A 14126-nucleotide genomic window follows, 5' to 3' on the forward strand; every position below is an offset into this window, starting at 1 on the left:
ATAATAATAATAAACACTTACTGAGTCCTAACCACCTGTTACATGGGTTAACTCATTTAATTCTCTACAATGACTCTATGACACAAGAATGCTTCTTCTCCCCATTCTATAGATGAGAAAACTGAGGCACACATTACATACATAGTGAGGCGGCCGGAAGGGAGCCCATGCAGTCTGCCTCCAGTCCCTCCCACACAACCACTGGGTTTATACCATGTCTGGAAACGTGGCCTGTGCCCCAGGGGTATAATTCTCTCTTGCTGGATCAGCTGAGCCCTGGAGTGGATAGGGAGCTCCTTTGACACGGGAGCCCCAGCCTATGGCTCCAGCCTCCAGCCACTGAAACTTGGGTTGCTTGGGCAACAGCTACACCTGTGCTGACACAGAATCCAGTGACCCCAACAGAATTTCCTTACTGGCATCCCCTGTTCTGTCTCCTTTCTCTCCTTTCTCTCCTTTTGGGCCTCGGTCACCTGAAACAGAGGAGGAAAAAGGGCATTAGAAATGGAAATAAATCCTAATTGTAAATAAAGTCTTACCTGCAGGTAACATTAACCCAAGACCAGAGAAATCCTCAGGGAGGAGCCCGCAGCCCTGGAGGGCATGCATGGCTGAAAGGGTAAGAGCTTGGGCCAATTATGTTGCCTATTCTGGTCCCCCTTGGAAGCAGGGTGGTGGGCACCAAGCTGAGAAGTTTCATTCCCTCCTGACTAAAGCACAGAGGAGCAGTGCAGCACAGACTAAAGGAGTACATGGTATCCCACAGGAAGAAGACAAAGCAAAGATATTCCTATTAAACAGCCAAAGTTTCAGAAGCCCAAATCCAAGGTTGTTCTAATAAGCACGGAAAGAGAAAAGGAAGGAGGGAGGGTCTTCAGTTACCAAGGGAGAGACATAGGTTCTACGTCAGGCAGATTTATCAGTGGAGGAGGCTATAAAACACGAGGGAGAGTTTCCAGGGAATTGTGGAATTTCCTTCCCAGGATATGGTTAAAACAACAGAGCTTTTTTCTCAGCTAGCATCTCACTCTACAAAGAAGTAGAAGGGTCCTGACACCACTCAAGGGGACATTAAAATGACCAGGGAATTCCATCCAATTGCCTCCAGAAAGATATCTGCAAATCAAAAGCTTATGGCATATTCTCTCATGAAAAAAAGCAAGCCAGCAAGTTCCAGGGGAGGATGCCTCATGTGTTCCAAGTTTTGAAAAAAACAAAAGCAACCATATATGTAAATACGAATGTGCTTGGAAAAGGGTCTGGCAGGATGTACTCCAAAGTGTTTACAGTAGTTATGCTGAAGAATAAGCGCTTAAGAGACCTAGCGGGAAGGCACTCACTTTTTACTTTATACATTTCTGTATTGTTAAATTGTTTTCAATAAGCATGTGCTGCTTTTGTAATGTGTTTTAAAATCGATTTTTTAAAATGTGGATCATAAAAGGAAGGAAAACCTCAGTCTGTTTAATCACCAACCAGAAAGTAGAATAAAAGTTCCCAGGGATCCTAGATTAAGACGTCATCCTAGATGCGGGGTGGGAATGATTAATAGTACTTTTCTTTTTCTTAGTTTTCATTTTAACAAGTGAGAGAGCCTGGGGAAAGAGTGTCAGAGTTCCTCTTCTTCTTCTGCAATGGTGCTAAGAGGTCTGGACACTCTTGAAATGAACGTGGAAAGATGGGACTGACTATAAAGTGGGATTCCCTGAAAACGAACAAGATGACTATTAATGAGAAGGGAAAAAAGTCAGAAGAAACACTATTGGCGATGGAAATCTGAGGATTGATTAAAGTTTTAAATATTTGGGGAACAAAAAGAATATGAGGAACTGTGAGGAACCTGGCAGTGTTGGGGGGAGGGGGCCATCCTGTTTCTCCTGCAAGCCCGCTCTCCTGGCCTGGCTTCCTCTGGTTACATCACCTAGCCGCAACCAATAGTAACACTCCCTTGCGTTTCTACAGCGCTTTGGAGTTGACCGTGTTTTCACTCATATACATTCCACGTAATCCTCGTGACAGCCCTGTGAAATACGGTATCACGAGGCTCGCTGGTTTGGGGATGAGGAAACTGATGCTTAATGGGAATTCCCTGGGCGGTCCGGTGGTTAGGACACGCGCTTCCACTGCAGGGGGTGCGAGTTCCATCCCTGGTCGGGGGAACTAAGATCCCGCAAGCCCTGCGGTGCGGCCAAAAGAAAAAAAAAAGAAAAGAAAACAAACTGATGCCTAATGAGATTAAGTGACTTGCTCAAGGTCACTCAGCTTGTCAGTGGAAGAACTAGAACTTGAACCCGGTCCACACTCCAGTGCCCACATTGGTGCGCAGGGGCTGGCGGTGAGCGAGGGTGCGCAAGAGATGCGTTGTTACCTTTGAACCCACGCATGCCCATCGGTCCCATGGCTCCCAGCTTCCCTTCGTCGCCCTTGGGGCCGGGCAGTCCTGGGGTCCCTCTCTCCCCTGGCAGACCTGGGGAGACAAGAAAGTTTTGGAGCCTCAGACTCAGAACCGGAAGGGCCCCCAGAGGCCATCGTCTGGCTCAGCCACAGGCCTCGACCATGCTCCTGCTGCCCCCGCTTCCTGATTCTTCTCAGGTAAAGATGCTGCAGAGACAGTGTCCAAAAGGTCAGCACAAGCCCTCCCCGTCAGCACCTTTTATCCAGTGAGGCTGAACCCCCGAAAGGTCCAATTCTATTGTGAGTGACGGTGGAGGTGCCAACCTCATTTGGGAGCTGTCTCTATACCTGTAGCTTTGCTAGAGATTTAGACCTGCAAAATTTTTTTGAGCCTTTTGAATGCGGCAGGCACTGTTCGGGGTGCTTTCCATTAGGTATCTTATTTAATCCTCCCATAAACTGAGGTATTATTTCACCTGAGTTACCAATGAGAAAACTGAGGCCCAGAGAGGTTAGGTAACCTGCCCATGGTCACACAGCAGAGAGCGCTGGAGGCAGGGTCCTATCCTTGGTTGGCTGGCTTCATCTCAGCTGGATGAAAAGGGCTTACTGGTACTTGGGGTAGGAGGAAGATTAAATCACTCCCCATCCTATGTAAGACAAAACCAGAAAGGTCCCTTCCTTGTGGTAAACACAGGGAAGCGTAGAGAAGGGGAAGGTAGGCTGAAGAGGAGGCAGGAAGTCTGCAAGCTCAGTAACTGGGGCAGACAGGCTGCTGTCACATCAGTCTCCAGGGCTCCTGGCCACAAGGCCCCATGGCACTGGCTGCACGTCACCATGGAAAGCCGGAGTCAACAAATGGTTTCGCCCAGCGAGGCCTCAGCCCTGGAGGCCTGACCTAAGCCCACAGTTATCTCTGCAAAGCAGGGCACTCTAATTAACTAATTAATTGTACTTTGCTGCTTCAAATGTTAGCTGGTTTCCTTTGGCCTTTTTCCGTGACATGGAGAAATCTGTCTCGCACTTATGATTCCTCCGCCATAAACATCAAATGGCTGGAAGAGGATGGGGCCCCCAAGAGGGTGGTAGCACCTCAGACGAGGGCTTGATTTCTTTATTTTTTTCCCTAACGCAACATTCCTGGAGCCCAACAGCCCTGCTGCCACAGCATTGTGTGTCTCCTGCAGGATATGCCCAGGGACCCTGCATCCTGTCATTGACTAAGCCAGAACAGGAGGTTCCACAGCTCTGGGAGCCCCTGGGCATCCTTGATTCTGAGCTTAGGGAGCTGTGCTGAGAGGTGGAGGCCAGGAGTGGAGGCCAGGCCGTGGGTTCTGCCTCCACCAGCCTCTGCCTCTTCTCCTGTTCTCAGCCTCCTTAGAGATTTAGGAAGGGGGTGGTTTGGAGGTATAATTCCTGACATAGATAAGCCGACACCTTTCCCCCGATAAACCTCCCCTTTTCTTACATCACTTAGAAGACTCTACACTCCCTTAGAAAAACGCTGCTCACAGCAGAGGCTCGGGAATGGACAGGCTGGGATGCCAAATTTGGTAAAGTAACAGAACGGGAACTCCTGAGACGAGGCATTTAAGACAAACATGCTCTTTCCAGAAGGCCCCAAAGTACCCTCCCCGCCAGCTATTGGACCTTCCGGGCTGTCACTAGTGCATGTAGCAGGGCGGAGAGGGCATGAGAGGGCAGGTATCTACTGCCCGGGGCAGGTTCCGCAGGAGGTAGGGGGTCAGGTGCTGGGGACTCAGGAAACACTGAGGGGACAGAGCATACTTGATGGGTTGCTCTGGATCAGGGGACACCCTCAATACCTTCCAATGGCCCTGGGCACAGGGACCCTGACTCCTGGGGTGGGAAGTGGCTTCAAGGAGTTGTGAGCCTCATGTGTACCCTTTTTCTTCAGGTCCTGCTACTCTCTATGGAAAAGGATTTCCTCCATCCTATTCTTATACCAATAACCTCTTAGTCTCTTAACAGAACAGGGCATCTGAAGCTGAGTTGATTGGGCACTGTCCCAGGAGCCCCATCACCGACACCAAAGAGAAAATAGAGGGTCAGGGATGGATAGCAGAGCCCCTTCCCTTCCTGGTACGTCCAGGTCCCTCCCAGGGGCCTCCCCATTACCTCGAAGTCCAGGTAATCCAGGGATTCCAGGCGTGCCTTCTTTCCCTTCATCCCCCTGATCGCCTTTGGGGCCCGGTGGTCCTGAAAGGGTTACAAACAGCACTAAGGTTAGAGGATGGCTTTCTGGAGTAGGTCACCTGTGGAGGAAACTCCCTCCTAAAAAGAGGAAGGGTCAGCATTATGCTTTGGAGGCACACAGGGCTCTATCTAGTCCAGCCATGTGTGTGTGTGTGTGTGTGTGTGTGTGTGTTTGCACTGGGGAGGTAGGAATCAGGGAAAGCTTCCTGGAAGAAGTAACATCCAAAGTGAGATTGCAAGGAGGAACAGAAGGTGGCTAAGTAAAGAGAGGAGTGGGAGTGTGTTATGGACTGAATGTCTGTGGCTCCCCTAACCCAACACCAAATGCACGTGTTGAAGCCCCAACGTCCAACGTGCTGGTATTTGGAGACGGGGCCTTTTTGGGAGATGATTAGGTTTAGATGAGGTCATGAGAGTGGGGCCCCCATGATGGGATTAGCGCCCTTGTAAGAAGAGACCCCAGAGAGCACTCTCCCTCCCTCCCTTCCTCACGCCGGCACTGATGAGCATGCTTTCTCTGCCATAGGGGGGCACGGCAAGAAGACAGCCATCTGCAGCCAGGAAGAAGGCTCTCATCTGAACCCAACCCTCATCTCAGACTTCTAGCCTCCGGAACTGTGAGAAAGGAATGCTGTGTAAGCCACCCAGTCTGTGGTATTGTTACAACAGCCTTAACTAAGAGGAAAAGGGGAGAGTTCCAGGCTGAGGGAACAATCCCTATTAAGAGCTTAAAGATAAGAAAGAGATCTGTGAATCATGATGGGATTAGAAACTGGGGGTGGGGGTCCCATGATAGGATAAGAAGGGTGAGAAAGTGGAGGGTCCTGGAGGCCTGGTGTAAGTGTGTTGAATTTGACCCTGAGGGCACCAGAAGACACAGAAGGGGCCTGAGAGAAGAGTGTGGTCATACCTGCACACAAGGAAGACTGCTCAGGCTGCAGTGTTGGAAAGGGATTGGAACAGAGGGAAAGCAGAGGCAGGGAGGTCAAGGAGGAGGCTGCACCCCAGGTGAGAGGCGGCGGAGCCCTGTATTGAGGAAGTAGCTGTGGGGAGGGATGTGAGTGGCTGTTAGGAAGTAGAAGAGACAGACCTTGGCTAAACTAGGTGAAGGCAGGGGAGGCGGCCAGGATCAGGTTCAGATCTCTGGCTTGAGCACCTGGACGGAAGAAGAGGTTTCTAATTGCTCCTTAGCGGGGCTTCCTTCCAGGGCGAGGGTCCAGCACCATGGCAGGGATTCTAGCTTGTGTGATCAGATTCAGTCTCCACATGCTGGGTGTTGAGATTACACAGCCAACTAGCAAGTGAGGGAGCCGTGGTTTCAGCTCAGGTCTGCCTGGCCCTGTCCACCCTGCCTTGCTCCTCATGCTAGACCTCCTGCCATTCCCAGAATGCACCCGAACCTTCCCGCACGGCAGCCTGCTGTTCCCAGACTGGCGAGCCAGGGGGGCCCTCCCTGCCAATCTCCTATGGCTACCTGCCCCTCAAGGATGCTCATGACCACCTTCTTGGCCAAACCTTCTCTGATCTATCATTCCTGCTGCAAGTGGGCACGGCCTGTTTGAATGCACGTCCTTGGTGCCACTTGACGTTTCTCTCACACTGCCTGGTCTTACAGTCACAGGAGTACATGTTCTCTTTTTCCTAAGAGAATGGCCAGCTCCCTGAGACAAGACCACATCCTTGACATCCTCGTACTGGTTGTGAAGATCCAGACTCTAAATTGCCCTGCTCTGGCTGCTCGATGAGAGAAAAAAGAGGACCAAGGAAAATGCCCAAACTGTATTGCACTGGGTGGAAGTGTGTCCCCTCCACGTTCATGTCCACCTGGAACCTCAGAATTCGACTTTCTTTGAAAACAGGGTCTTTGCAGATATAATTAGTTAAGATGAGGTCAGATTGGAGTAGGGTGGGTCCTTACCCAATGACTGGCATCCTTATAAAAAGAGAAAGCACAGACAGCTGGGCAGAAGGCCAGGTGACCATGGAGGCTGAGACTGGAGTGATGTGTCTACAGGCCAAGGAACGCCAAGGATGGCTGGCAACATAAGAAGTTAGAAAGAGGCCAAGCAGGATCCTCCCCTAGACCTTTTAGAGGGAGTATGGACACCTTGATTTCAGACTTCTGGCCTCCAGAACTGTGAGAGAATAAATTTCTGTTGTTTTAAGCCACCCAGCTTGTGGTGCTTTGTTATGGCAGCCCTAGGAAACCAAAACACGTATACTCGCAGCACAGCAGTCATGTCTTGCACAATAAATATTTGATGAATGAATGAGTATATGAGATCAGAGGGTGTAAATACACACAAAACAGCCAGGTGGCCAAGATCAAGAGGTACTGATACATTCCTAAAGTTGACACTGTCCGCAGACCCTAACCCAAGCTGACAGCTGTTTAAGAATTCAATGGCATGTGCACAGGGAAAAAAGTAATCAACAATTGAAAAATGCACAAATCATTGCACAATGACTTGTGAGTTACACAAATCATTTAAGGAGGACTGGGGTTTGTAGTCATCGTCCTCTTTCCTAGGAAGAAAAGCAAAGTAAGACTGGCCATGTTGACCTCGGTTTTTGAACAGGAACTGCTGGGAACATGCCTAAGATTATACAGCAAAGAAAGACAGAGTACAGAAGCAAATGAGCTTTAACAATGCCCATTCCAACAATCTCCTGGCCAGGTCAAAGCTGCAGCAAAGGGAGCTGAGAGCGGTCCCTGGATCTCTGTACGTCATGGGCTGTCACTGGGCTGTCACCCTCCCCCTGTCCCCAGTCCACTCCATCCCTTTTCACTCTTCTCTGCTCCCTCCCGGCCTCCCCATGGGAAACCCAGCACTCTGGGAATCAAGCAGGTCAAGGATACCATGGACCATGCCCTCCATTTGTTTTATTCGCTCTGATGTGGGTGTGAACCAACATATGGACCTTCCCGGGAGTCATTCTGGCAAAGAGAGGATGTTGCCCAGTGGCCTGACCCTGATGGTAAGGCATCAAGGTGGCAGAGGTCATTTGGAAGGTGAGGTTTGAGGATGGATATGGAAGATCTTAGGTTCAGGTCCTGGTTCTATAAAGTCTAAGTAAAAATCCCTTCCTCTGGCGTTTGTAGTGAGGAATAAGCGAATTCAGTGACGTGGTGGATAGAAACAGTCTTGGGAAGCTTTGAGTGGCAAGGCCATCCCTGACCATCTGTACCTCACTTTTCGTAATGCTTCATCAGAACTATTTGGAGATGGTTATTCCAGGCTCTGAAATCACCCTGCCAATCCAGGGAGAGCCAGATCCAAAAAACATCCTACACATGGAGAGTTTTTAAGACATAACTAAGTGGTTAGTGAAGGCCTTTACTAGAGATTAACTGGGAAGAAGCCGGGGTAGACAGTTAAGGTGGGTGCTGATTTCCAAGCCTTAGTCATGTCCTCAGGTGGTACTGGCCCGGCCCACTCAGAAGAGCCTGGAATGCGGCCAGTCTGAGTCTCATGGGGCCATGCTGCCTGGAGCCCTGAGGACCAAGTGCTTCTTTAAAGCAGGGCTGCCCATGGGTCATGCACTCCTGGGACCTGACTTTTTGTCATTTCCTCAGGAATCCAGGTTAACGATCTGGAGCTTTCTTGGACTCCTCCCTTTCCTCTGCCCAGCCCCCTTCAAGGCTGTCATCCAGGTGATTCCCATGTCATGCGTCTAACTCCTTCCTCACTGCCTCACTCATTGGGGTCCTCCCAGCCTCCCTCCTTGGCTCCAGCCTCTCTCTCCAGCCCACTGTTGCTGTCTGATTAATCTCATCAGAATCAAGTGAACTCAGAGCCCTTGGAAGCCCCTCACACCATGAGGGGTGGGCAGCCCCCTCTGTTGGGGACCCCCTGAAAATCATTCCCAACCTGACCCCTTCTTCTGCAAACTCACAGCCTGATGCTTCTCGACACAAACTCTCTTCCACCTCAGCAGAAATGTTCTCCTTATGGTGTCCCCAGATACTAGCCAAATCTTTTCCTTTCTAAGAGGCCCATCACTCTCAGCCCTGAAGCTCACCTTCACACTCATCCCTCCCATCTCTGAGGGCACCAGGGCGGAACCCCCAGATCTCAGAACAGGAAGGACCCTCAGGCATCACCGTGTACAAACTCCTCAGGGGAGCACCAGAGCCTGGGCAGGCCGCCCTGTGCCCACACGCCAGCCACTGTCACTCCCCTCGGACTGTGGTCCCCAAGGAGGACAGGCCTATCTAAAGGGCTGGAGCCCCACTCTCTGTGGCCCTGGGCCTCACATAGCACCTGGCACACAGGAGAGATTTCAAGGAATGACTTCCAGGCAGTCCTGGAAGCTGTTATGGTGTCAGTGGTCCCAGTGGTCCCCAAGATGAGCATTTTTAAAAATTTTTATTAAAGCATAGTTGATTTACAATGTTGTGTTAATTTCTTCTGTACAGCAAAGTGACTCACTCATATATATATAGATATAGATATAGATATATATACTCTTTTTCATATATGGCTTATCACAGGATATTGAATATAGTTCACTGTGCTATACAGTAGGACCTTGTTGTTTATCCATCCTAAATATTATAGTTTGCCTCTGCTAATCCCAAAGTCCATCCCTCCCACATCCCCCTCCTGGCAACCACAAGTGTGTTCTCTACAACTGTGAGTCTGGTTTTGTTTCATAGATATGTTGATTTGTATCATATTTCAGATTCCACATATAAGTGATATCTTATGATATTTGTCTTTCTCTATCTGACTTACTTCACTTAGCATGATAATCTCTAGGTCCATCCATGTTGCTGCAAATGGCATTATTTCATCTTTTTGATGACTGAGTAATATTCGGACGAGCTTCTGAGCTTCTCAGCTTACGCCATCATGTCTCACCTTTTCCGCCACTGGAGCAGGCCAGGGCAGAGGTGGGCTGGGACAAGGGGAAGCAGACTCCACTTCTCCTCAATCATGGAAACAGTCCAGAGCCCCTCTGCTGGGTTTCCGGTCCTGGGTGCCAGCCCCTCTCTCCCGCCACCTCCCACAGCGGGCACTGGGAGTGGGAGGAGGCAGGGAGGGAACCTCCGGGCCCTGGGCCCAGGTCCCCCTCGGAGTCTGTCCACTGGTCTAGCCCACCCCCCATGCCACCCCCAGCACAACTCTGCCCTCGCTGGGCTGCCATGAGCCGCTCCAGCTGGAAGCATCTCCAGCACAGAACAAAGGATTTGGGACTGAGCATTTGGGAGAAACACCAGGATTCTTCTGGGGACCAGCCAATGGGGAGGGGAAAGCAATCCACTCTCCCTTCCCGGATCCTGGAACGAGAGACGGGGTGGGGGACTCATGTGTGCTGGAATCCAGACAGGGACCTGCCAAGAACAAATGATCATGACAGCTGATGCCTCGGGCCCGAAGCCAGCAGAACCGTGACCAAGCTCGTAATGTAAACACCACTGCGGAACCACGCTAATCCTGGGGTGGCTGCCAGAGGTCAGGTCCCTGCTTCCATTGCCCTGATGTCACTGGGGCTCTGCATTCTCAGTGCTATGACGTTTACAGTATCAAGAGCTCTCTCACTTCATTTCATGCATCCTCTCTGGGACCCTGAGCGCGTGCAAGGGGCCGTGGTCCAGCCTGCAAAGCCAGCTTCCTTCTGAGCCTCAGAGGCAGAGGGCTGGTGGGCAAGGCTGGGGGCAACTGCTAACTTCCACAGCAGGCGCTCCATTCCCCTCCCAGCAGAGCCCCCTGCAGCCTGCAACGGGGTTAGGGAGGGCGGCACCAGTCCATGCTTCCTAGTCTGTGGTGGGATAGAAACACCTCCGTTCACAGAGACGCCCACCACCTTCAGGGATACACACCTCTGTGCACCAGAGACCAGGGCCCACCGTTCCCGCCTGGAACCCAAGACCCCATTCCCATTATGAACATTTGTTGAGTGGGACTCTCTACTCTACCAGATGGTGTTTTTTCTCGAAACAGCAGCCCACAGATAAGTTTGCTTTGTCAATTTGCTTTCATGAATTGAGAGATGACTCTTCCAGCCCAGCCGAGGCACTGGCTGGGGATTTGATGTAGGCAAGTCCTTTCCCCTCTCTGAGCCTCAAGGGCCTCAACTACAAAATGAGGGGAGTGGACTAGGTGATTTCAGAGCCCTATTGTCACTCTAACCTTCTGTGAATCTATAAACACCCGTGTAGCGAATTGAGCCACCTGCATGTGGCTGGGGAGTCTTGCCTTCAGGCCTTTGCTCACACACTGCCCCCTCCTGGGATGCCTGCCCTCTCTGGTTAGCTTTCCCCCTCCTGGGATGCCTGTCTGATCATCTAAGTTCTCTGCTCCTTTCAGAGCCACAGAGAGATTTCAACAGACTTGATAAATGCTGAAAATCCAAAGCAGAAAACAGAAAGTCCCACTGTGAATGTACACAAAAGACAAACCCAGAGACAAAACTCATAGAAAACTGTGTAACAAAGTGAGAGAATGAAACCGTTTGGGGTCAAGCTCAAGAATAACATAAACAAGCTCATATTTGAAAAATATACATAGTGGGGTATTTGTGGATTCTGAGCCAGGAAAGGGCAAAGTGCGTGCGTGTGCGTGTGTGTGTGTGTGTGTGTGTGTGTGTGTGTGTGTGTAAAGACTAAGAGAGGAACTGAACAAAACTAGTAAAGAAAGGCCACACAGACAGCAGTATAGAAATGCAGGAAAGCTTATCTGGTAAAACATCCCTTATCTAAAAGCCAGGGTAGAGTTTTGTGCTGTTGAAGTTGAATGGTAATTACATTCAGACATACCAAACAGAGCTCTCTTTAATCATACCAGTTGGGTCCCTAACAACCATGAGAGAGGGAGGTGGGAAGGGGAGACACCAGCCACAGTGGTGGTCCTGGGAGATATAGGGGCCGAATGGTCTTCATCTCTGAAGAGCCAGCAACCCATCAATAATGCCAAGCTTGAAGACTGGAAGGCAGGTCTGGGCAGAACCGAGATGAAACTTCAGTTCAAGGGAACTAAGTGTGAAACTTAGTTTCAGAACCAAAGAAAGACTGCTTAGAGGATACCACCGGAAGAACCATGGCAAATGCATGACCCAGAGCCGCTTCAGCCCGAGCCAAGGAGAGGGACTCAGAAATTAAAGAATCAGGATGCGAAATGTTCGGTGAGGCCAAAGAGGCTGCACCAGCAGGAAGCCTGGTGATGTCTGTTGACCGGAAGAAGAAGGAAGGGGGAGCGCCTGGTAGGGCCTACCCCCCCAAATACAGGAATAGACCCGAGGGACCACGCTCCCTTCTCACTTCATGGCTGCTAGCTGGTCTCTCTCCACCCCAGAAAGCACCACGGTCAGTGAAAAAACATGGTTTCTGAGCCAGAAAGACCCACGTTAAATCTTGGCTTTGTCACTTGCCAATTGTGTAAGAAACATTGGGAAAGTTATTCGAGTTTCTCAGCTACAAAATGGGTTCAATAATACCTTTTTTGCAGGATGTGAGGATTAGCACTCTTTAATGTCTACTTAGAGAATAAATGTCGACAAAATGTCTGGCTCGTGGTAGGTTATGATGCAGTGTCGCTGCGATTATTAAGTACTGAACAGACTGGGGAGGTCAAGGAAATGAAAAGATGGGAAAAGCTAAGACCCCAGGGGTGTGGATGTGGAAGAAGACACGCTACCGCCTGCTCTCCTTTGATTTCTGAGACATGAAACCAAAGTGACCCAGGACAAGAAAACTGATCCTCTGATGGCACGGGTTCAAAAGATGTAACAGCTGTTCCACAAACATTCCTCGAGTTCCACTCACATGTATCACACTGTTAGGTGCTGGGGGACACAGGGGCGGACAGCTGAGGGTGACTGGCTGTGACAGATTGAGCACTGGCGTTGGGTTGCAAGTCGTGGGCTGGCGACCGAATGGCACATTTAACATGGGTGAATCTGACGGCATGTAAATTACACCTTATCAAAGCTGTTGAATACAAAAGCCCTGGGTTGGATCATTTCTAACTGTGTGTCCTGGAGTAAGCCTGGTATTTTCTCCTGCAGCCTCAGTTGCTTTTCTGCAGGAGTCCTACCCGCTCTCCATAGTGAAACCTGCCTTCAACCAAGCTCATAGCTGGTGATGGGGACCCACTTTAAAACAAAATAATGTTCTATTATTATTAACTGGATCTGGAAAGTACCATGCAAATATAAGTCTCCATCATGACTATCTTCTGCTCTGATAAATACAGAATCCCAAAGAAGGGAGACCTCAGTGAGCTAGAGAGGCCAGCGGGTTCCTGGAGGGGGTGGGTTTGACTGAGACGGGAAGGATCAGTGGGATTTGTATCACGAGGAGGAAGAAGGAGGTTTTGCAGTGGAAGGAACCGCTGGAGTAAAGCTAAGGCAGTGGGAAAGGTGGGCTGTGTCTCTGCGGCAGGGACAAGACATGTCCCACTGGACTGGATGCTTCGCATAGAGCAGGGGATGCAAGATGGCTGTCTGTGGACCATGTATGACCCACAGATGTGTTGTTTTTGGCCCACAGAGTTAAATAATTAAAAATTTCTAGAACATTCCATGTTTCCAGTTTCTCTGGAAAAAATGGGAAGACCTTATTATCAATGCCAAGCCAAAATGGGCTGGACCTGCCATAGCCCCTACTCTTCCCCTGACACCAAAGTCATAGGCATTGACATTGCTCGACTGCCCCTGCAGACAGTTCTGTTTGTAACCCCTGGTACAGGGGACCAGTTAGAGGAGAAGGCAGGAAAGACAGGCTGGGGCCAGGGATGCGATGGAAGGCACATCAGCTCTGGGATCAGAAGAGCTAGGGTTCAAGTCCCGGCCCCATCACCTCCTAGCCTGCAACTTCCTGAGCCGCTTCCTGAATCTCACCACATACATGGTTGTTTTTAAAAGACACCCTGTGAGATACACTTGGCACGGTACCTGACATAGTTGGTGTTCAAAATGGTATTATCATTGTCTACTGTCAGCCTAAGGAGTTTTTGGTGAACCCGGCAGACCTGGGTTCTGAGCAGGGGGTCATGCAGGAAGAGCACATTTCATGAACACCCTGACAGTGACACGCAGGGCAGACAGCAGCGGGAAGGAATGGGGGAGAGGGGAGCGGGGGAGTGGTCAGTTAGGGGTGCAAGAGAGGAAGGTTGGCTGTAAAGGTGCTGATGTCTGTGGACCCCGAGCAAGAGTCCGAATGGAGGCCCGTGCATTTTTGCCATTATATGCAAGAGTGATAAATGAAGCCAACACATTGTTAAAGAAAATAAAACATGTTCTTCTACCTGGATGAATATAGCTTTCTAACAGTCTGGAAGGCCAGGTTCAAATTTGGAATCTTCCAACTTTTTGTAGCTCCATCATATGTACGGTCAGGCCACCCAAGATGGCTGTTCTCTTGCTCTCTGTACATCCCCTGCCCAACGAGTGTCTGCTTCACCTACACCCTAATCACACGACTCATCTTCCTACATACTTGCCTCCACCCCAGCTAGTGACTGTTCTTATCAAAGGGGCCTTGAGGGGCGTGACCCTCTGCTAGTTTCCCT

General features: G+C 50.1%; 1 protein-coding gene across 1 annotated transcript in view; it reads right to left on the reverse strand.

The window, feature by feature from the left end:
* SCARA5 (scavenger receptor class A member 5) overlaps positions 1 to 14126 on the reverse strand; it is a 114806-nt gene that overhangs the window by 33118 nt on the left and 67562 nt on the right. Inside the window, exons 5-7 of the mRNA XM_068554035.1 lie at positions 4534 to 4614; positions 2369 to 2467; positions 417 to 473 (exon numbers count right to left, since the gene is read on the reverse strand). Coding sequence (XP_068410136.1) covers positions 417 to 473; positions 2369 to 2467; positions 4534 to 4614 — 237 coding nt within the window. The remainder of the gene's footprint in view (positions 1 to 416; positions 474 to 2368; positions 2468 to 4533; positions 4615 to 14126) is intronic.

The sequence above is a fragment of the Eschrichtius robustus genome, chromosome 10, assembly GCF_028021215.1.
Source record: "Eschrichtius robustus isolate mEscRob2 chromosome 10, mEscRob2.pri, whole genome shotgun sequence".
NCBI lineage: Eukaryota > Metazoa > Chordata > Mammalia > Artiodactyla > Eschrichtiidae > Eschrichtius > Eschrichtius robustus.